At 41.9% G+C, this 23,450-nt stretch overlaps 2 protein-coding genes across 9 annotated transcripts in view; one reads left to right on the top strand and one right to left on the bottom strand.

Moving 5' to 3' along the window:
- Positions 1-6,996, bottom strand: part of LOC108243849 (partitioning defective 3 homolog) — a 251,070-nt gene extending 244,074 nt beyond the window's left edge. For all 7 annotated transcript variants that reach the window (XM_017429549.3, XM_037973000.1, XM_017429551.3 and 4 more), the window contains exon 1: positions 6,593-6,996. In XM_017429549.3, coding sequence (XP_017285038.1) covers positions 6,593-6,712 — 120 coding nt within the window. In that variant the 5' untranslated portion in view covers positions 6,713-6,996. The remainder of the gene's footprint in view (positions 1-6,592) is intronic.
- Positions 6,997-11,303: 4,307 nt separating this feature from the next.
- crema (cAMP responsive element modulator a) lies at positions 11,304-23,450 on the top strand. Of its 2 annotated transcripts, XM_017429574.3 has the most exons (8): positions 11,304-11,439; positions 13,358-13,471; positions 13,555-13,674; positions 15,165-15,253; positions 15,323-15,465; positions 15,964-16,140; positions 21,488-21,647; positions 21,999-23,450. In XM_017429574.3, the coding sequence occupies exons 2-8, from the start codon at positions 13,364-13,366 to the stop codon at positions 22,141-22,143; spliced, it is 942 nt and encodes a 313-aa protein (XP_017285063.1). In that variant the 5' UTR covers positions 11,304-11,439; positions 13,358-13,363; the 3' UTR covers positions 22,144-23,450. The 2 variants fall into 2 exon arrangements, with proteins under 2 accessions (XP_017285063.1, XP_017285064.1); XM_017429575.3 differs by lacking the exons at positions 11,304-11,439; positions 13,358-13,471; positions 13,555-13,674; ... (1 more) ...; positions 15,323-15,465; positions 15,964-16,140 and adding an exon at positions 18,744-19,284.

Raw genomic sequence — 23,450 nt, 5'->3', positions numbered from 1 at the left:
AATTAAACGAAATAAACATTTGAAATATATGAGTTTGTATGTAATGTATGAATATAATATACAAGTTTCACTTTTTAAATGGAATTACTGAAATCAATCTACTTTTTCATGATATTCTAATTTTATGACCAGCACCTGTATATTGTTGGCTTCTAAGTCACTGTCAGAGAAAACTTCACTAATTAGGCTCAGTTTTTTAAAGCAAAATAAGAATCAGAGACTCGATCTGTCCCAGACTGGAGGGCCGGATGAAATGTTACAGAGGGCCGGATCTGGCCCGCGGGCCTTGAGTTTGACACGTGTGGGATAGAGGACACCTGCTGAATCACAGCAGGATGCGAGGCGAGTTGAAAGAGTCCCAGCCGTCTTCCACTGGAGGACAGATCATTCGGGCTAAACCTCTGAGGCCACGACTCAACAATAATGCCCCTTTTCCACCGGCTCTAAAGGTCCCGGCTCCACTCTACTCCGCTTGCTTTGCGCGCGTTTCCACCGGCATTTTTTCGAGGCCGGTCCCTGCTTCTTTGGTCCCTGCTTCGGAGTAGGGCCAACTGGGCCGGCCCTGCTTCGTGGGCGGCGCCAGCTTAGCTCCTGTTCACTCATTGGTCGTGGGTGTGACCAGATGCAAACATAAAGCGCGAAGGTAGGAATATAAACAACAGCGTTAGCTTACCCTGCAACGTTTCTGCTGTCTGTCCCCCAGCTGAAGGAGCTGTAAAGACTGAAATCTCCGGCGGATAACAGCTGTCCTACTCATCCAGAGCATTTCTTCCACTGCGCCTCTCTTCCTGAAGTCTCAGGAGAATCCCCATAAGTTTAAAAAACAGCAACAACACAGGGCCAACGTTGTCCATAGCGCTTTCGTTGTTTACACAACTTGCGCCAAGTTTTCGTAGTTGTCGCAAGTTTGCGGCCCCGCCCCCCGCAACACGAGGAGGCGTTCCGACCAAACTGGCCGGTGTGAACACGATGCATTCTTTATCGAGCCGAGCCAAGTAGAGCGGAGTAGAGCCGGACTTCTGAATTAGGGCCTGTGTAAAAGGGGCATAAGTTCCTCAGGACCAGTTAACACGTCATGGCAAAAACATGACAGTTTACTGGAATGCAAAGCTTCAAGAAAATGCTTCAACTTGAAAGCTAGTTTCCAGGTACAAAGTCAGGACTCTGTGTGAGTAAAGTTCATTCTTCAGCAATTACATGTACGCTGAAGGAAACAACAGTAACGATGATGATTCCTGAATGATACCTGAATGATCTGTTAGCCCTCAGAGGACACGTCAGGGACAACTCAGCTACTACCACACCATATTTCAGCTCATTATCTGTAAAAACGAGTTATAGTCATTTAGTGTTTCCTGAGGCTGAACAGCAGTGGCAGCCATCTTGAATCCAGCTGACTACCTGTAGATGTACAATGATACCTTTAAGTTTCATTAAAATCCATCCAGTGGTTCATGACACACAGAGAGGTAGTTACATGATCGCCCGCCTTTCTAACCAGCTGAGTGATGGCAGCGTGCAGTATTTTTCTGCAACGTTTCTCCTGCGCTCTTCATCACGCCACTACCTTAAAATAAAGCAGCAGTATTTTAAGCCATACGAACCCAGTGAACAGGTTCATGATGCAGAAACCAACGAGAGCTCAACTCCTGAAATGTTAATGAACGTTTTCCCACCGAACGAGAAGTCTGCGTTCAGCATTTTACAACTTCCCACGTCACATTTCGATCGACTCTAAAAGGGCTTGGAGAATACCTACAGCTCGATATTTTTATTATCAGTGTTTTTATACCCTAATAACACCAGCTGCTTATTTATTTAAATTCCCTTCAGTGAAGGAACTTGGCGGAGGTCCATGAAGGGGGAAAAAAATATATAAAAATATTTAAAAATGCAGAGAGCAGCAAAGAAGCACGGTGGGAATCGTGGTTATGTGAGCAAGAAAAGGTTGACAGTCTTTACAGCCACTGACTATCTTTTTAAAGCTTTTTAAATAATGCTTAAATAGTTTAATACCTGCCTGGAATAGAGAGGAATCAATACATTTCTGTTTAATGACTTGTTTTTACTAAATTAACACAGGAAGCCTCAGAAAGCTAACTTTCTCATCCAATCGCCTGAATGACCCTCTTCTTTAAAGAACGATGTTCAGCAACAGGTCAAATTAGGGGCATTTCTGAGCAATAATTCGGTCAAGGTCAAAAGCAGCGGCCCGGGGATGATCAGCGAAGCTTTTAATCCTCCTTTGTACTCGTTTTTAGCAGCAGGAACCCCTGTCCAGTACAGCCTGGTGACACGGGGATCAAACAGATGAACTGTGAAGTTTTCAGGACTTATGGAGGCTGATCGGTTGCTCCTCCTCTCGAGGGGAAACCGTGCGCTGAAGTTAATCCAGCTCCAAGTAGAATGGAGGTGAAAATCACAAAAAAACATAAATAAAATTCCAAACTGATCTCGCTTCTGTAGTTTTCTCTTAAATAAACTCATCACCTAGATGTAGGTCAGATGTCTCAGCTTTATATGAGTAAACATTCCTGCATCGTAATAAACAGCTAAAAATGCTGGATATGAACATTTTATTCCAAACAAAACAGACCAACTTCAGTGGCTACAGCTTTCCATCTAAAAGTGTGGCACATTTCAAGAGACAAACACTTAAATCTGTTAGGCCAACCATCACATCACAAAGCAGCGTCTCTCCAGGCCTGGATCCCATCAAAGGCTGCACAGCACTAATTAAAAACAGTCATTTGTGTAATAAATTGTGTAATATCTTCAGCCCACAACAGTGAATGGAAACAACATGGAGACGAGATTAAAAGCAGGCGGGCAGGTTTGACGTAGACGAGATTTCTTTCACATTTGAATTCTTTTTCCACATTTATAAACCAGCGTAACATGATGACAACTGGGATTTAAAGTCAACCAGTTAGGGTTTTTCATTGCCAGATGCTGATTTTGATATTTATAATAATCAGGGAAGCTGATGGCTGATTTCCGAAGCCAAGTTCTCCGTTTGTTTGTTCTTGGCCCATAAATATAACAACTATTATACACAATACTATACTACTACTACACTCACTAAACTACATTTTACTGGGTTTGAGGAGAAAAAAAATACATTCCTGGGACCAAAAATGAAGAATAAAAACACCCTATTTCCCTTAGAGATCGGGTGAGAAGCTCGGTCATCCGGGAGGGACTCAGAGTAGAGCCGCTGCTCCTCCACGTCGAGAGGAGCCAGTTGAGGTGGCTCGGGCATCTGGTGAGGATGCCTCCTGGACGCCTCCCTGGTGACGTCCCACCGGGAGGAGGCCCAGAGGGAGACCCAGGACACGCTGGAGAGACTGGGAACGCCTTGGGATTCCCCCGGAGGAGCTGGCCCAAGTGGCTGGGGAGAGGGAAGTCTGGGTCTCCCTGCTTAGGCTGCTGCCCCCGCGACCCGTCCCCGGATTGGATGGGATGGGATAGAATAATGGATGGATGGATTTAAATACAGTATTTTAAATCAAAACTGGATAAAAATGGACGCACTTCCTGTGGTGAAACCTTACAAAATTATCCTCCGCGCCAGTTTGACGGTAAAAACATCAAACTGGCGATTCTCTCGCTTCCTCCAGAGGAAATTCTATCAGTGTGAAGCCGTGAATAGAAACGTGCTGCATGCTGGTGTGGACAAGACAATTCAGACACCTCATATCCCTCAGGAAGAACACGGGTTTTGGGAAAAGTTGAAAAAAAAAAAGGAGAGCGAGCGCTAAATCCCACAAATCCACCGACTTGCCAACACAAACGTCACCGGAGGATTTGAAGACAGTTTTCCGCTGAATGGACTGACGGTTAAAGAGAAGCTATTTTCTCTCATTTCTGAGTGACAGGACGACATCGTTTTAATTCCATGGTTATGAAATGACTTAATGCCCTCAGAAATGGACAGTAATTTTTTTTGGGGGGTCTTTCCTGTAGAAAGCATTCCTCTCTAATGACAGGGGAAGGTCCATACAAACACTGTGGCAGGAGAAAACACCCAACCTAAATCTGGTCCTCCTATTAAGGCCCCTCCAAAAAAAAAAAAAAGCTGTGATCTTCAACACAACATCTGCGCCCAGAAGACTTCCTGAGGAGTGAAAAGGCTCAAATGTGGTTGAATGAAATGGGCTGGGTGGAACCGGAGCAATAAACACAGCTATAAGAAGAAGAAATGACAAGGGTGTTGTGTTTTGAAGGAGGGGGTTTTGTTGTGTTCGCGAAGAGCGCCGTTTCTGTTTTTTATGGGACCAGACGCCTCAGAGGACTCGTTCCCGCTGCGTACGACCCAGACTACGCTCAGCTTCTGGTTACAAGAATTTAATTCAGATATTTGAGTTTTAGAAAGTAAAAACAACAAAGCCAATGATGCTCCTCATATGTTGCATCTTTAAATCTTTGTTTCCAATTAAGTTGGGGGTTTGTATTCTGGCTGACTTTCTTCTTCTTCTTCTGTTTTATGGCTGTATTTATGGTTTATTATTGTTCTTTTCACCTACAGCTACAGGAGAAACAGAAGCTATGAGCCTGTCTGTCACAGACGTCTCTAAAGGCGTCCATCGGGTCAACGCTGGCGTCCAGTCCGGCGTTTTAGGTACGCTTTGCAACCAGCTGGGAGCCCCGAGCAGCAGCTCCACATTTACAGAAGAGACAAATAAGGTCAAATATCAAATGTTACATTAATCCAAGGATGAATCTGTATCCACAGATCCGCTCTCCAGCTTCACCTGAGGAGATCCTGAGGCGTTCCCAAATCCAGGAAAAAAAAAAAAACTAAATCCTTCCAGCACGTTCTGGGTCTGCTCCCAGGAGGACATGCTCGGAAAACCTCCAGGAGAAGGATTCCAGGAGGCCTCCAAATACGAGTTACTGAGGATGTTTCTGTTAGACAAAAGACAAAATCTGCTCATCTAACAGTTATTTGACTCTTTCAGTCTTCGGATCCATCTTTAAATCAGATGTTTGTCTTCTTCTTAAAAAGCTACTCATCACAAATCAAAAAAAAGCTCCTGAAGTAACAAAAACCAGACAATATTATGGGTAATGTGTCATATTGGTACGTATTTTAGGTAGAAACTGTAAACCTTCTGATCTAACAGACGTTTCGTGTTTAAATGACCAAACTTCGCGGCACTCCACCAACCGGCTCCATCCCTGATATTAATTCTTAATAATTCTCTGATTCGATCTCTGGCGTTTAGCAGCAGATTCGCTCCGATGTTTCCACCCAAACGTCTTCTCTCCGACTCTGATTCCACCATATTTGTTTACCTACACAGCCTCACGCAGGTCAACCGCACGACTCGAGCTTTATTAGTGAATCTGTTTACATTCAGTGCGTACCCACATTCCCACTTTTATCAATATATCTGGAAAACCAGCAGCGTTAAATCTTTCAAACTGCACCATCCGACAAAGCTCAGGAGAAGCTTTTTATGATTTATTTCATACTTTCCTTTAACCTTAACGTAGCTTTGACTTGACAGCATTTATTTAAGCTGATAAATCAACTTTTAGCTGCTTATATCAGCCACTATCCCAAAAAAAAACCTTCACTCTGCCATGGTTTATAACCTGAACAACAGAAGTCAAATGAAGAACCCAGCCTGCTTCTCGGCGGCACAGAGACGCTCTCCTGCTCACCTTGAATTATTCACAGGTGAGGAGGAGCTGGCTAAACTTCCAGGTCGTTATCTTTACAGCGAGAGGCTGGCGTCAAATTAGCAGATAAAAGCATAATTAACCGAGGAACTGGTAATCTGTCACTGACTTAATTAGCTGCAAATCTGATCCAATAAGATGCTCAGATAATCATCTGTCCTCTGACACTACAGAGAACTTTTTTGCTGTAAATCAGAGCAGTTTCCCCAAACACAGTGAGGTCAAAGGTCACCTGCAGCTACCTCAGTGTCCTCCATGCTGCCTCTTTATCTGCAGGATTTATGCTTCAGGTCCATGTCTGCACCAGGAGCTGCTCCCCCTCCTGCAGGGCCTGCAGCCAACTTACTTTCATCAGGCAGAAAACCCTCCATTCTGCCATAAATAACTCATTCAGAGTTCTGTTTGGAGGTGATCTGAACCCCCAGCTGCCCTGAGCTGGACCCTGAGCCGGACCCTGAGCCGGACCCTGAGCCGGACCCTGAACGCATCACTGCAGCCCTACTTGGCTAACTTGCTACGAGTTTGTTCTGGAGGTGAGCTGCGAAGTGTTGGTGCGCCAAAAAAAACAACAAATAAACAAATAAAATCTGAGTTGTGCTCCGGCTCGGGAAACTTGGACCCCCTTCTGCTGCGAGCTGCAGGGAGAATCCCGGAGGAAGTTTTACGGCTTTGCAAACACAAGAACCACAATGGCGGTGCGCCTTTCTTTGAGGACGGAGAAAACGCGCAGGCGGCGCGCTGTGCGCCTCTGGATGTGCGGAAAAAGAGCCAACATATGCGTCTCTTTCACCCCCTCCCCTCCCCCCCGGCTGTGCGGGGAAGTTTTTGCGCCATGTTGTTCCAGGAGGGAAACAAACATACAAACAAAAAATAAATAAATAAAAGTCTCCAAACAGTCCCTCACCTTGGCGATAGCCTTCTTGTATCTCATGACAGCCTGCTGGATGAGCGCGTGCACTTTAAGGTTCCCGTCCCCGCACGGAACCACCACCCGGGTCCGGCCGAAACACACCGTCACTTTCATGGTTCGGGATCCGAGGTCTTGCCCGGGTTCGGCGAGGAGCAGAAATCCGAGCGGGAGGCAGAAAGAAGCGGCAGCATGAGGCGGGGGTGAGGGGGGGTGTCTTCTCCCGGGTGTCCCTCACAGGACCGAGGACTCGAGCTCTGTCCGCTTCCCCCCGCCGCTGGACATTGTTCCCTGTGCTTTCAGACCACCTGTTTGGCTTCTCTCCCTCCCTGGATCCGGATCCAGATCCAGATCCGTCCGTCCTCTCCGGCCTGAGCTAATGCTCCGCGCTGCGTTCAGGAGCCTCCCGGAGGCTCGGAAACCGCAGCTCCCAGCCCGCACGGCCGAAAGCGGGCTGAAGTTTTACAAAATACATGAAAAAACTGAACTCAGCCAGTTTCACTGACATTAACATGAAAGTTAGTAGTAGCTGAGAGTCATTCCCAACACGCTGACAGAAATGTTGCCATTAATTTATTTCAGCCAACCTTATCTGTCTGTTAGCAAAATATCTCAGGAGCCACTGGACGGGCTTTAATGAAACTCTCAGGAAGTAAACTTTAGATGTGCATCTGCAACTGATTAATGTTTGGAGTTAATCCAAAACAAGATGGCCACCACAGCCAGCTGACTTTACAAAACATAAAAATGGCGGAACTCTGTCAGTTCTGCAGGTATTCAGCTAAGATTTGGCGTGGTAGTAGCTGAGAGTCACTCCAAACACATACTCTGAGGGCTAAAAGAATGCATAAAGGCCTGACCTGAGTTTGTGGGCGATATGCATTACTTTAAAGATCGTTAGGCCTTTAATTATTAAAGTAAATTCCTGATTTTTCTCACATTTTTTAGTATTTTAGAGAAGTTAGTTATAAAAAGGATCAAAACAGTAAAAAGTAGCTTTGAGTTGAGGAAACCTAAAGTCAGATAAACCTTCAAACATTCAGGAGCTGGACTCAGATTGGAGTTTGGCAGGATTAGGATTAGGTACAGGTTAATTTTGCTGACAGAAAATGAGTAAATAAGTAATTAAAGGCTTCACGATGATCCAGTTCCCTTCTTGTGTCGTCCAGATTTATTTGCAGCTGATAAAAAACCTTGATTGCGTTAAAGACGCCTGAGTCTGTGCAGGGGGCTTTCACAAACAGCTGTCCCAGCATGCATCAGTCAGACGGACAGCCAGAGTCACAGAGACTACAAAAATGGCTGCAAAACAAATTTTAGTGATTAAAAGCAGAAAGGAAGAGAGTCTGAAACAGAATCTGTGCAACAGATTACCGGCAGCTGGGAGGTTAGTTAACTTTTACCTCAGCAGATGAAACAGCCTCATGTTCCACGGATACCAGCCACCCTTCATGGGGTTTTTATTTAAAGTAACTTAAAAAAAACACAAAGATAAAGAAGAGGATAAAGTGGCTGAGGATTTGTGGCAGATTTCTGCACAAACAACAATAAGATGCAGAAAAAAGGCAGCAAAGATCTGCAGTTGGAGCTAAACTGTTCGTCCTAACAAAGTTTTATTTTAAATCTAAAATTCAAACATATGAAATGTTTCCTGTGATCATGTCTTTATTCTGACTTGTTTACCTTAAACCTTTATGCATCCAAACCTGACGTCAGATTTCAGCTGAATGTCTCAGAACCTGAACTCTGCAGACCTGTTTCAGGAAACAGATCCTCAGGTTGGGATCTGCAGAGGGTCCTCCTCCTCGTTCTGCAAAATCCTCATCAACAAAAGCAGGAAATGGAAAAAAACCCAGAAAATATTAAAACATAAACACACATCATGACAGAGTGAGATCCACGTGGTTTTAAATAGTCAACTACTCTGTGTAGATTCATAGAAAATATATACATATATAGTGTTATAAACTAGATCTGTGAACTTTTGTTATTAAATTCTGCAGAGATGAATTTATAAAACCCAAACAGATGTCTGAAGAAACATGCTGAGTTAGTGCTGCCACCTTGTGGCAGACTTTTAAAGTTAACATAGATTAATTACCTTCACCCTCCTGTTCCTTTAACCATAAAGCAGTAAGTCATTGATTATGTATTTTATTGTTTTAATATTACCTTTAATTCCTTTTGGGAAGTAAAAGTAAAGGCTTGCAGGCTGCAGGATTTCACTTTTGGATAAAAACCACAAAAGATCCAACTGAGGGAATAAAAATAAAAAGTAAAAATATAAAGTCACGCAGTCGTTGAAAGTCTGTCTAAATAAATGCTGCTTCAGACAGAGTTAATAAGATCCAAATCCCAATAAAAATCTCAGAATCTGCTGAGCCTGAAACTCAGAATAAATTCTGCAAGAAACTCAGCCAGCTGAGTATCCTGAGATCTTTAATCTGCAGAGATTCTGATGATGATCTGATTGATCACGCTGTGATGAAATCATCCTTTAAAGGCGTCATCAGTGCGTCTCATCAGCTGACCTTTTGTGTTTGAAACCCTGGAGGTGAAACCTGCAGACTGAACACCTGGTCAGGGTTTAGTTTGGATAAATCTTGAAGTTTCTGATCCTGACAGCTGAGCTGTTTGGGCCCAGCGTTCGGCCCGGGCAGCTCTTTGATGGTATTAACAGCATGAAACTGCCTTCAGCGTCCAGCTCAGGCTAATTCTGTGCTAAAGAGCCGTCTGGCACAGACTCCCTGTTGGCTGGCCTTTGTGCCACCCCAGGGTACCCCTCCTGACGCCATCTGGAGCCTCCTTCCTCCGGCTGCAGGAGACGGACGGGGAGGAAGGGTGCAAGAGGGCAGTGACCTCACATGTTATGTAATACAGCTCTGCTGATGAAGGTAGACGGACAAAAAAAAGATGATTAGTGACAAAAACAGGCAGTGGGAGAGCTGAGAGCCTGCAGCCAAATAAGAAACAGTTCAATAACTTTAAATAACATTAGACTTATTTTATCTCTCCATGATGAGCTGAATTTATTTATTTTTATGGCTTTATATCGAGGCTGCCCTGCAGGACGGGGCTCTTTGATGACAGCGGGCCACTTTCTGATCAGAACCACTTCCTGGGACATGAAGGGGGACAGATGGTGAACTCAAAAATCCACTACATGCTGTTCTATCAAAATAAAAGCACTTAACTTGTCACATCTGAAAAAATCTACACGTTTTAATCAAAATAATTTCAAAATAATGCACTTTGGATCTCATTTGTAACTCAAATTATTCTTTTTTTACCCTTAAATTATACACTTTATTATTGCTTTTCTTTTACCAAATAATAACCACAGTGTTCTTAAATCCTAAGTGACTCAAATTTAATTATGTCATTAAATAAAGAATGAAACATTTGTCCTTTAATTGTTTGGAAAACTGAAATAGCTACACAAAATCTTTAACAATCAGATTTATTCATTAACAAATGAAGCATAAAATAATTTTCACAATTTGGCATTTAATCAAATTTAACAGAATTTCTTTTGCAATTTTTTGTGTTTAAACAGCTTGGAAACACTTTTTATGAAACAATATTTTTTCAGATTAATGATTATTCTAAACTTTTCTTAATATTTTCCTTCTTTTTTGTTTTTGTTTGTTTTCTTTATTCCTCATCTTACATTATATTTGATTATTTACTAAATTTTTAGATTTTTAATATTATTGTTGTTGTTGCATCTTTTAGCCACTAGAGGGCAACCTAACTCTGCACCGACAGGAAAAAATAACAAAATAATAAAACACTGTAAAATGTCAGTTTAATATAATTTATAAAATTGTTTCATTTAAACTAGTTTAAACTCTAAAACTGTACTGTGTAATTAAAAATATTTGGTCCACAATCATAATAATAATGATAGAAAAAATAGGAATACACAATTAAAATTAACATAAAAGTTACTTAATTTGGTAATAATTATATTTTTTGTCAGCTGACCCTGTAAAAATAACGAAAATAAATAATAATGTTATAAAATTAAATCAAATGTGACTTTTTGTTTAAAATTAATTAGCAAATTCTTGTGTTTGTGTTAAGCAGTGGTTTTCCTTATAAAAAACCCCCCTAAAATTGTAGTAATAATAGTAATAATTCTACTTGTCTTTTTACTTTTTCTTATTAATATTTTAATTTAAATGTTGCCTTTTTTATTTTATATTTTGCATTTGTTATCCTAAATTAAATTACATTTTTCTTTATTTTTTCTTTTAGTTTCATGTTGATGTAGTTACATCTTTTAGCCACAAGAGGGTACTGTAGGACTGCTGTAAACTGAAAACCACTGTAACGTTACCTTTCTTTTAAACTGTTATTCATTAAAAAATAATAATAATAAATTTAAAACGGTTTGGTCGCCAACATTAAAAAATACTGAATTTAATATAGTTATATATAACGTTATATTGAAGACTATCATTGCTTTATTGCCGGCTACTGTGTGTAAACGTTGTCGTTAAGCGGGCAAAAAAAACACCAAGCTCTAAAATCTTATGTGCTATAACATTTTATGTTATATAAAAGTCAAAAGATTACTTATTTGTCAGTTTAAATAACTTTAAAGAGGATTAGAGCCGTTTGTTGTTCAGTTTGTCGTTCACCCCGAGCAAACCAGGAAGTAAAAAGCAGGGAGTCCTCTCGCTCCGCCTAAACGATCTTTGACGTTAAACCGACGCGTCGGGCGACATTTTGGGCACAGCATCATCAGCGCTGACGTGGGAGCTACGTGAGCGAAGGCGAGGCGCAGGCCGTGCACCCATACTGTCATTAGTGACGAGTCAGACTACGTAAAAACCTCGGTAAGTCGCCGCAAAGCTGTCACATTGTTTCGGTCAGCGCCAGATCGGGCAGAACCGGAGAGGGGGGTGGGTAACATCAACAACAAAAAAAGTGCAAACGCAGCTTCGGTGCGAAAAGTTTTGATTAAGACTCCGCTTGGTGATCAGGAAGCAACACGGAGAGAAAAATGTTCTCAGGCGGCTCAGCTGTCAGCAGTTTTTTTATTTTTTTCTCCAGCGTCAAGTCCGACAATAAAACAGACATCTATATATAAAAACAACAACAACAAAAAACAAACCAAGTGGTCCTCTTTCCAAATAAAACATCTTCAACTGTCATAAAACAAAAACATCACATTTTACTTCCTAGAAAGAAAATCCGAAATAAAACCGTAAAAATGAAGAAGAACGCTCGGATAGAGGCTGTTATTTGTTATTACTTTTATTTTTTTGCATTTTATTTCTCAGAATGAAAAGAGCGTTTGTGTTTATTTAAAGAGTTTAACTTTATGCACTGCCATGTTTTCATTAAAGGCGTGGTTCTGTTCACACATTTATATTTGCATAATGTTCTAAAATCTGGCAAATTTACTGTAAAAGCTTTTAGCCTGTTTTATTTAACTTAACTGTCTCTGAGTGTGTTTATATGACGTGTTTCCTTGGAGTAAATTAGTTTTTTTCTGTCTATTCATGTGAAACCCTAATGGAAAAACTAAGTATTTCAGGTGAAATGTTTTTTTTTATATATATATCTTGATCTCAAATGTTTATATTTTCCGTTTTCAGTCCAGTATTTGCCCTCTAAATTACAAGCTATATTCTTACTTTTTTCTCCAAAACAAAAGGCGGGCAATAATGTTTTTGCCTGCGTCACTGTCTGTTAGCAAAATATCTCATGAACAGATGTTCTGATTTTAATGAAACTTTCAGGAAATAACCACTGGATAGACATCTAAAAGTGATTAGCTTTAGGAGCTAATCCAATTCAAGATGGCCGCCACAGCCAACTGAACCTTAAAAAACACAAAAATAGACACAACTCAGTCAATTTTACAGATATTGACCTTAAAGGTGGCGTGATAGTAGCTGAGACTCATCCCAAAAACATATTCTGAGGGCTAAAGGATTGTGCGAGATCTTTGTTTAAAACGTTGCCATTAATTACTTGGTGTCAACTCTGTCTGTCTGTTAGCAAAATATCTCATGAACCACTGAACAGATTTTAATGAAACTTTCACGATATATTCATTGGGCGTACGTCTTCAACTGATTAGTTTTTGGAGTTAATCCAATCCAAGATGGCCACCACAGCCAGTTGACATTAGGCAACACAAAAATGGCTTCGACTCAATCATTTTTACAGGCGTTGAGTTAGAATTTGGTGTGGTGGTAGCTGAGAGTCATTTACGACACGTGCTTCGACGTTGCATCAGGTTGAGCCATGATGTTATTTTCTTTTTAAGGTTTGATCAAAAACAACAACGACCTCGGTTTGAAACAGGAAAATCGGCGGGTGATAGGCATTCCTTCGAGGAATGCTAGGCTTTTAACGGTCGTTCACACAGGAACCAGAATGAAACCAGTTTACGCCTTTATCTTGTGATAAAAAATGTCTTTTTCCTCACAGAATAACAAGTTGTATTTATTTCTGCATCTTCAGACACAGTTGTTTGTCTTTTTTTTATCAATAAAGCACCAATCTAACAGCAGATAACAGTTTAGAGTCAGAGATTCGTCAAAATTACGCACAAATAAAGATTTTCAGATAAAAACTGTACAGAGAAGGAAAGGCTTCACGTCCTCATCTTGTTGGTGAAGGAGGTCCGTGAACAAACAGCTCATTTGAAGCTGGTGCTCAGTTTGGTGATATATGTTTGTTTTTTATGATTATTATTGTGTGACGTCAGTTTGAGTGGTTAATAATTGCGTGTGCTCCCAGGTGACCATGGATGCGTCAGTATCGCCTCAGCTGGAGAGCAGTTTAAATGAGTCAGTGACAGATGGAGAGGAGAATCAGGGTGAAGCCAGTCCGTCTCCTGCAGCCTCCACTCAGGTAGACAGAAACGGGTCCTTTAAATGTCAGCGGACGACTCAGATAAGATGTTCAGTTGATGTCCTTTCTGTTTTCTTCACCAGGTTCTAACAGAAGGAGGTCCTGTGGTCCACCTGTCTGAAGGCCAGACCGCTCCGGTTCAAGGGGTCATCCAGGCCCCGCAGACCTCCGTTATTCAGTCGCCACAGGTCCAGACCGTTCAGGTGGGCTCCCAGGTTATCAAAGCCAGGTTTTAAAGCCAAACTCCTGCATCAAGTCAAAACAAGTCTTATTGTTGGTTTAGATCCAGCTGGGTTCTGTAAACCACACCTTTCTGAAAACATATCTCATCTCAGTCAAAAAGGAAACATGACTGAACTCACGCCTCGTCCTTTGATTTATTGATATTATAATTATTCCATACGACCTCTCTGTCAGTGCCAGAAACACGCAGACCTCCAGGATGAGCAGGTGAATTGTTTAAAGAAGATGTTTGAGGACCTCTAAGCAGCTGGCCGTGGCTCAATAAGTAGTTAGTTCTCCTGCAGGAAGGCTGTCGGGTGGATTCCCTGCCCCTTCCTTGAGCAGGGTGGTCAGTCTGTGGTGATCAGCGTGGACGATTTACTGTCACAGGAACTTGTGCTACACGTGTTTGTGATTAAACACTTCGCTGCTGTGAGCAGCAGGAACTCATCAGTCTGACCTTCAGCTTTTCTGAACGTTGTGTCTTTGTGCTACGAAAGCTGCAGAAACCGGAGATAAATAAACAAAATAACAGTGGGAGGTGAAGCCGGGTTATCCTGACTGAAACGTCAGGATTTTCAGTCTGGAGGAGGGAAATGAAACCAATATTAACAGGAAGCAAAAGCAGCGCATCTGCAACATTAGCTGCAAAACGGAGGCAATTTGCCGTCCCATAAAAGCAGATTTTCTCGAAGAAACAGGTTAGAGAAAAGATTAAATCTGAGCTGCAAGAAGCGCATGTGAACACCACAAAGTGGTTTTTCTGTTTATTTCATCTCCGAGGCGTGTGGTTTGTGTATCCTGTGACGAAGAATCTACCAAGAATCTACAAGTTTACCTGTGCCAGTTTCAAATCATTTCACTGACAACTCTGTTTGTCTTTCTTTAGCAAAGAAAGAAATTTATGCTGAAATCCGATCAGAAAGTCCTCGATGCTGACGTTCTGCACACAGCAGCAGAGAAGTTTCTTTATTCCAGAACAGAAAAATTTACATCTTCAGCAGCATGAAGGCATGAATGTAGGCGTGCGTCTGTCCTGCAGATCCTCCTCTAATGCACCAAAACCCCTCATATGTTTGCAAAACACAACTATTACACATCAGTGTGAGTCATAAAAACCAACAGAGGGATGACACATAACCAAAATCTACAAGATATATTTAATTTTAATCCAATAATACAAATTAGGGCCTAGATGTTAGCATGTATGCTCTTACTACAATAAGATAATGTTTAAAGAACCATGCATAAATGATTATAGAGCATTAAATAAATCTGTAATGGGTTGAAAAGATTAAACTGAAAATTATATCCTGCTTAAATTCCCTCTTTGACGTCATCTTTGTCTTTCCAAACACGCACCACAAAGAGACTTCTGTGTGAAGACAAACAACCCCCTAAGTAATGACATTACACTTGAAAGTTGCTGCCAACGATTTAAAAACCGTTACTCACCGCCTGTTTTGTTCAGATCGCCACAGTGGCCGAGCTGGAGGGTGACGGGTCCTTTTCCACCACACAGAAGAGGCGGGAGATCCTCTCCAGGCGCCCGTCTTATCGGTGAGGAGAACACAAAGCGAGGTCGCGGCGTGCGCTGCTCGCTGATAACATTCTGTCTGCCCCCTCCAGAAAAATCTTTAACGAGCTTTCGTCAGATTCGCCGGCGGTGCCTAAGATTGAGGAGGAGAAACCGGAGGATGAGGCGCCGGCTTCCAGCAGCCCCTCAGCGTCGGTGCCAAACTCCATCTACCAGACCAGCTCGGGACAATACAGTCAGTCCTCACAGAAACATCAGCCTTACACTCGTTATGGAGGTTTGGGTCAAATACCCAACTGTGTCAAGAGTGGTACAGTTCAGGAGAGCAAATCTGAGATCTTTCAGTCCAGCAATGTTGCAATAAAAGTAGCTAAAAAATACAAAATAAAAACCTGGAGAACTTGAATGCTGAAGCTGAAACTGAGTTGTTAAAGCTAAAAGAAGTTAATTGCTAAAGTTAAAGTCAGAGAACATTAAATATTGGTATCAAAAGGCTAAAAGTAGCGTAACGCCAGCTAAAAGCTAACAGCATAAGAAGACCAAAATTGAGGAAAAGTTCAATATTTCTGAAAGAACCCAAAAGTCACAACATCCATCTGCTGAATGAGCTGAAAGCTAAAACAGCACAAAGTATGCAGAAGCAAAGCCTAAAAATCCCAGACAGCCTGGATTGTTTTCATGCTGTATTTGACGTCGCGCAGCCTGATTTAAGCTCATCTCTGTCTGCCTGCAGTCGCGCTCGCTCAGGGGAGAGCCATCCCTCTGACCAGTCCCGCAGTCGAAGCCCTTCAGGGGGCTCAGACCCTGACGGTGACCAGCGCCCCCACGCCTCAGCCCGGAGCCGCCGTCCTGCAGGCTGCAGAAACCCCTCACCAGTTCTACATCCAGGGGGGGCAGGTGCTCATCCAAGGTGGGTGCAGCCAGTTGAAGTAATCCTGAAAGCAACCATCATGTTGCTGCTTTGCTTCTTTGTTGCACTTCAGGTTTTTCCTCACGTTACTCTAGCAGGAATGTCCAGTCCTGGTCCTGGAGGGCTTCTATCCTGCAGGTTTTAGATGTTCCTCTGATGCCACACACCTGATTTAAATGACTGACTGATTAACAGAACTTGAAGGCCTGCTGAAGAGCAGAGAAACAACTAAAACCTGCAGGATGGTGGCCCTCGAGGACCAGGATTGGCCTTCCGTTCAGTAAATTTGATTTCTCCATGAAGCTAAAGTTAAGGCTGATGTCCTTCAGAGACCAGGAGGATGAGCTGTTAAAACTTATTACAATAAAAGCAAAGAAAAGTTTCAGTTAATGCTCATCAGCCATGCCTTTCATTTTTTATCCAGAAGTCACAAAAACAAACATGTTCTTTCAAATGTAGACGAGTTTGAGCACAACTTCACAAGTTTTCATCTTCATAAAACTGTATTATTTTGCTGCACAACGCTGCAGCACTTTATGCCTTAAGGCTCCGATGTGCTCCATGAGACGTCAGGAAGTCGGGTCGCGGTCACGTGGTCGCGAGGCGTTCGTTTTCTCACACCTTCCATCGTCCACGAGACGCTCGGATCAGAACTCCCTGGAAGCTCCTCCCTCCTCTGGGTTTCTTCCTGCCAGCTTCTCCCCTGTTCAGAGTTTTGTTTCTCTCACCGTGATCAGACGTGTTTATTAAACCGACTGAGACGTTTGATATTTGCAAATATGAGCGTGTCCCGATGCCGCCCGGCCGAGGAGCACTTCCTCCTGTCCACGAAGAGCCGCCTGCGTCTCTGAGGTCTCTTTAAGCTCAGAGGTTTCTAAGTTTTGCTGGAACAGCCTTCAGCTGCTTCTCAGAGAAGCAGAAGAAGAACAATGGCTCCATTAAAGCTCATAACCACGCCCACAACAACCTCTGACCAATCACACGATGCTTGGAGCTGTGAGGAAGAGTTCGACCCGGGTCTCGGGTCGAGGAGCGGCGGGTGAAGCTGCTCAGAGAACAAAAATGACGCAATTTTCACACCGAGAGCCGACTTCTCATGGAGTACGTCTCCCGCTTTGAGCGCTCAGTTCTGTTGTTACTGTCTCTTTAAGGCTCCTCCTCCTCAGCTCTGATTGGCCAGGAATGGAGCAGGTGTTTCAAAGCAGCCTGTAGGTTGGTGTCATGCAGGTTTTTCCTGGTGATGTTGATACAGAAGAGAAGGTTTAGCATCTCATGTTTCACGTGCTCTTACAAATTAAAGGAAATGTTATATATATATCATGTCAGATTTTAATTTCTTTACTTTAAAAGTTATTATAGCAGCAAAAGAACCAATCTGTGAGGATTTCAGTGTGTAGTGATGTTCTTACCTGAGCTTCTGGTCACCTGCCTCCTATAAACGCTTTTCTTGCTGCAGAGCAGATATGGAAATACACATTTATACGTCTCTTTGGAGCAATTAAAGTTTCAGCATTTTGGCAATTCAATCCCCAAGAAAAAAAAAGATAAAATCTGAGTTTAAACTGGCTAATTTAATCTGAGATTAATTGATTTTATCAGATGTTTAAAATGTTGTTTGCAGCTTCTTAAAATGGAAAATTATTGTTTTGCAGCCCTTTTCGTCAGTTTTCTTTGTTTTTTTTTCTGGGTTTAGACGGTTTTCTCTACATTCAGCCTTCAGTGATGCAGACTCGTAGGCCTTTGGTTATTTCCTGTTGGAGAGTTGTTAACTGGTAGAAACTAACCACGCTGTGAGGAAACTACACTCGGACTGTTTTCTTCTCAACATGTTTCTGTGAGGAAAACGAGCATGTGGCTGTTTTTGTAGATAAAAACAGCTAAAGTAAGTTACATTTTAACACAAAGAAACCATTGACGAGGTCATGGAGGGTAGGTTTTTCAGTCAGTTATCTTTAAATTCACCTTAAAAATGGTTGCTAATTATTTCTTTGAATCAGAGCTTCTTGTTAATGAATCTTGTCGTTGGAAAGCCTGTTTATTTCCCCTGAAATGGTGCCACTTCTGTTGTGGGTTGATCAGCAGAGTCGAGTAGTTTGCATCGATGAAAATTCGGCCAAATCAGAGACTACCTGACCGTGAGGAGGCGGTGCCAGGCTGTTGTGGCTGTGTATGGTTCTTCCACATGCCGCCGAGGCCCCTGTTTGTTAAATGAATAAACTGTTAACGTGTCTTGTTTCTTCGGACTTCAGTAATCCAATCCACTACACACCAAACAAGAGTCGGCAGCAGAATAAGCTGTTCAGCAGAGAAGATTTGGCAACTTTTTAATTTCTCAGCTCTGCTGCTCAACCCATAAATGAATTCTCCTAACAAATATGGCTCCACTCAGGGCGAAATAAATAGGCTTTCCAACTAAAAGATTTCCCTGTTACAACAAAGAAATCATCAATCAAACACAAATTTCCTTACGTTTTGTTCAAAGTTTAAACCTTTTGAATGTTATTTGTTACCAGGAGGTTTATTGCAGACGTTTTTCCCACTGTTTAAAATCTGTTCTTTAATTCAAACTTTAATTATTTTCTTTTACGCCTCCTTCCTTCCAACAAACACAAAATAAACTTCAATCATGGAGCTCAACAGTTTGCATGGCAGCCACTTGGGACACAATATCCTCTTGTTTGTCGAGCGTCTCTTGAGTTGCGTCACTGGAGCTAAAAATACTCCTCCTCCTCCCTCTGGCTCCCCCTCGTCGTCGTCCTCCTCCTCCTCCTCCTCCTCCCCGCCTGCCTGACCAGCTCGCATTGTGTTTCTCTTCTGATCCGCGGTGGGGGAGGAGGAAGGGAGGGAGAGACGGACTCTAATCCAGGGTGTTTCACTGACTTCAGCGGGCTGCAGTGATGTCACGGTGATGTCAATGCCTGTAATTGTATTTGGGCTGCAAGTTGACGAGTTACCACTCCGAATCAGAGAGAGCTGAGGGCAAAGAAGAAGAAAGAGGAAGATCCAGATAATAGTAAAAGAGAAAATAAAGGGCAGAAGAGCTTTTTGTTAAAAATTTTCCGTAGTTAGGCGTTTGTTTTTCTGCTGTTGTGCTGGATTATTGGAAACAAGAGATGGCTGTCACTGGAGATGAGACTGAGTCAGGTAGAGTTTATGTATTTTTTGTGTTTTAATCTTTTTTTTTCTGTCTTGGAGTGTTTATATAGCTAAATATCACATTCTGTTTTTGATAAGGACCTGAACTATTTGTCAGTTCTGTCTGTCAGTGTTTGGATATTTTCTTCTTCAAGGAGAACTTTGTGATTTATCCACCTGTAAGCATGATGCTGAGAGCTGTTTATGCTTAGATTTTGTTATTGTTACTTCATGCATTGTAGAAATTAACGACAAATAAGAGTTCTGATCATTCAGGAATGTGTAAAAGACAGAAAAAAGAAAAGAAAAACAGATCAGTTTATTTTGTGCAGAGCTGAGTTTCTCTGTCAAACGCTGATAAATGATAAATGCACGCGGTCTGCTCTCCGAAGCAGCAAAGTGTTTGGTCGGCAGGCAGGGAGAGGAGGAGAAGAAGTAAATGAGGGGGTAGCAGAGAGGCGGGGGGGTGCGGGTAAGATAGTTGCTGGTTTGACGTCACTGAGTTTCCTGGAACACGAGCAAGGCAGGGAAGAGAGAATGCAAAATGTGCAAGAGAGACGCACACACTGACGTCAGCACAGCCCGAGTCACTGTGTTATCGCAAGAATGAAACGCTCTTTGTGTGTGTGTGTGTGCTTTGTCTGATTCTGAATGAGTGTTTGCAGGAAAGATTGAAACTTCCTAGGAACAAAGTGAAAAAAGAGCCGAGCAGCGACTTGTTGAGTCATCTCAGCTATGACTCAAATCAGAAAGTACATCGACCACAATGAGAGAGCTGCTTTTTTCTCTTTTGTAAAGAGCTTTTTTTTTTTTTTTTCCACAAACTGCGAGCAGTTATCAGAAACTCACAGCAGCTCGATAAACACGCCGTCGCCTCCCAAACGCATAAACAGATGCATCTTTAGACTTGTGGCTGCTGAGCTGATAAACTCTGACCTGAGGCACAGTTACACGTGTTAACATTTTTAATAAAAGTGATCGAAAGGCATCATAAATGATCCGTAAACAAAAAGAAATCAGCCAGAAACACTAACCTTACAGCTGTTATGAGCTCCTCGCTTACCAACCAGACCTGTGACGTTTGTTCCCATGGTTACAGCCGCTGAATCATTGAGCATAAGTCACTAATTAGGTCATTTATGAGCAGAAAATGAATAAACATAAGAAATTATGCCTGAGAGCTGACAATCTGCCTAAAATTCTCACCTGTGAAGCAAGTTTTCAATCTAAGTTTGGATCATAGTATTTGGGAGATGTCCTAGGAAATATTTTAGACTTTTAGCGAAATATTTATTTCAAAATCTTACTTTTAACATGTGCGTTTATATAAGAACAAATACCTGCTGGTTGGGAACTTTATGGTCGGAGGAAATGAGCGTCTGAGTGCAGGAAGGAGAACAGATGAGGGCAAGAAACACGGTAAATGAAATAAAAGCAATAACTTAAAGGAGATTTCATTCTTTAATTAAAAAAAAGAGAAGTTTATCTTTAACTAAATCAAGTTTCCTCCAGTAGTTTTCCAGATATACTGAGTGCAGTTCTGAAATGTGGGTTTGCACTCTATGTAAACAAAACACTGCTGAAAAAACCGGTGGAAGCTCGAGTCACGTGGTTCACCGACGTTTGGCTGTAATCTGTGTGGGTAAACAAATATACTGGTGGAGATTCTCTATTCTGTAGCTGAAAACAATTTATCAATTCCAGATTCCTTTTGGAAGTGATGAAGCTCCTCAGATGAGAAACAAAATGTCTTTTACTACAGAACAGAATCAAATATGGCAGAATCCCACAAGCGTAGGATCTCAGAGAAGACATTTAGGTGGAAAAATAAGAGTCGAACTTCTGCTAAAAGCAAAAAATAAATAAATAAAAAGCAGGAGAACAAGTAAGACAACTGTCAGGAGTGAATATCAGGGCTGAAGCGGGGCAGTGGAGCGCCAGAAAGGCATTCAAACACACCCAGCTTGTCTTCAGCCTCTTTGGCTTCTTCTGTAGGAAAACAAACACACGTGATGGTTGGCATCGACTCACAAATTCTTAATTTAAAGACACATCAACCACTGATACTGAGTAAAACATTGTGCAGGTTTTTTGCAGTGAGTATGTTTTTAATCGGACATCTTTATGATCATAAAATGACTGTAAGACAAGCAAGAACTCAAAGTTTCCATGACCTGGAGTGGTAACACCTTTTGTCCGTGCTCGCCCACAGCCGCCACGGGAGACATCCCCGCCTACCAGCTGCGTTCGCCCAACTCGGGCCTCGCTCAGAGCATCGTGATGGCTGCGTCTCCGAGCAGCATGCAGAGCCCCTCGTCGCAGCACGCCGAAGAGATCACCCGCAAGAGGGAGGTCAGGCTGATGAAAAACAGGTAGGAGCTGCAGGAAAAGGCTTCCTGACCTCAGGACGATAAATCTGCTTCATGAGTGGCTGTAGCTAAATTAAAAACTCAATTAGTTCGAGCTTTGCGTGTCTAACCAGAATGTAAGGATTGGCCAGCTGCAGCACTTTATTTTTCTACAGACACAAATAGTTTTTCTTTGTTTGATAAGGAGAAATTCCTAAACAAATGAAGGGTTTTCTTGCGGAATGTGGACTTAAATTTAAGAGCTACTCTTTAAAAATCTCACTAAACCTTTAGTTGCATGGTCACTTTTTGCAGGATCTGATTTAGACTTTCTTCGACACACTAAAACCTGTTTTTCTCCTCTTCCTCCTGCAGGGAGGCAGCACGCGAGTGCCGCAGGAAAAAGAAAGAGTATGTTAAATGTCTGGAAAACCGCGTGGCTGTGTTGGAAAACCAAAACAAGACGCTGATTGAAGAGCTGAAAGCACTGAAGGACATTTACTGCCACAAACCTGAGTAGCAGCGGATGTCTGTGGCCACAAACTAAAGACAGATTATAGACTCCAACAGCATATCAAAAAAAAAGACTCCAGAACAAACACCGCTAAACGTCTTTGTTTCTTTGCTCACTCAGGCCTGATAAACGCCAAATGCAGAAGTGTGGAGAATTCAGACAGCTCGAGCTTGCCAGTTTTGCTCTTGTTCTTATCCTGTGCTTTTTGCATGTGAAGTGCCGCGAACACGACGCTCGCTGTCGCTGTTGTGCGCGGGGCGAGCCCAGCCAATGACAGCCCGTCCAAGAAGAGGAGGAACAGGAAGAGGAGATGCAGGTGCTTCCTGCAAACCTTCAGAGGTCATGATAAAAGCTGCAGGAAGCGGGTCAGTCCGTCGGACGAGGTGCGCAGAAGGCCTCACAGGTCCATCACCAGCTGCAAGACAGAATTTGAGAAAAAAATCCTCAAAAAGAAACTTTTTTTTTGTGCGTGTACAGATTGTCAAAGCCAGAATGTTTCAGGCCGATAAAAAAGGGAAATCCAGTTTTATTATCAAATGTTTATTTGAAGCAAATTTGTTATGAATGCACAGCAGCTCTTTAGTCAAAGCACAGAAAAGACACAAGTGTCTGAACATTATTTTAAAATTAAATCAGAATCCTAATATATATTTTGACACCAGTATTACTTCTTCATTAGTTGCATTAAATAAAAAAAAAGTTTATTCTGTATTTAAACCTTTTCCTGCCCTGCATGCCTCCAACAAACACTGTTTTTATTTTAACGCCCCAGATTTGAAAAGATGAATTAAGAGAGAAAACTGTATTTGGTTCTGGTCTGATGTGAAAATACTCTGTTTAAAGGGTGACGCCAGTTTCTTCACTTTACCTTAAAACGCTTTTCGTTCGGATTATTTAAAATCTGCTTACCTTCTCTGTTCCTGCTGACATTGTAATCGTTGAGTTCGTTCCAGTGATTCGGATTTATTCACCTTTTATTTTATTTTATCACTCAGAAATGTGACTTTGGCTGCAGAGACTCTTTAACTGTTAAAGTTTACTCGCTGTTAAGTTCCACATTTACATATTTATCAGCCAAACCTCGTGTCATGGTTCATACCTTCAGACGAGTGCCCGGTTCTTTCGAACTGTATAATAAAATTAAAGTTTTCTTTTTCACCAAGCAACTCAGTTTTGTTTTACAGGTTTTTTGTTTATTTTTGTAATTAACCTTTTTTTTTTGTTAAAATAACTCCATCTTCTCTGTGTTCTCGTTCTTGTTTGGATTGTAAATTTATTTTTGTTTATCTAATAAAATTTTAAATATGTGATGA

The sequence above is a fragment of the Kryptolebias marmoratus genome, linkage group LG20 (assembly GCF_001649575.2).
Source record: "Kryptolebias marmoratus isolate JLee-2015 linkage group LG20, ASM164957v2, whole genome shotgun sequence".
Classification (NCBI taxonomy): Eukaryota; Metazoa; Chordata; class Actinopteri; order Cyprinodontiformes; family Rivulidae; genus Kryptolebias; species Kryptolebias marmoratus.
Note: the sequence above shows the minus strand (reverse complement) of the source record. Positions and strands in the feature narration are given on the sequence as shown.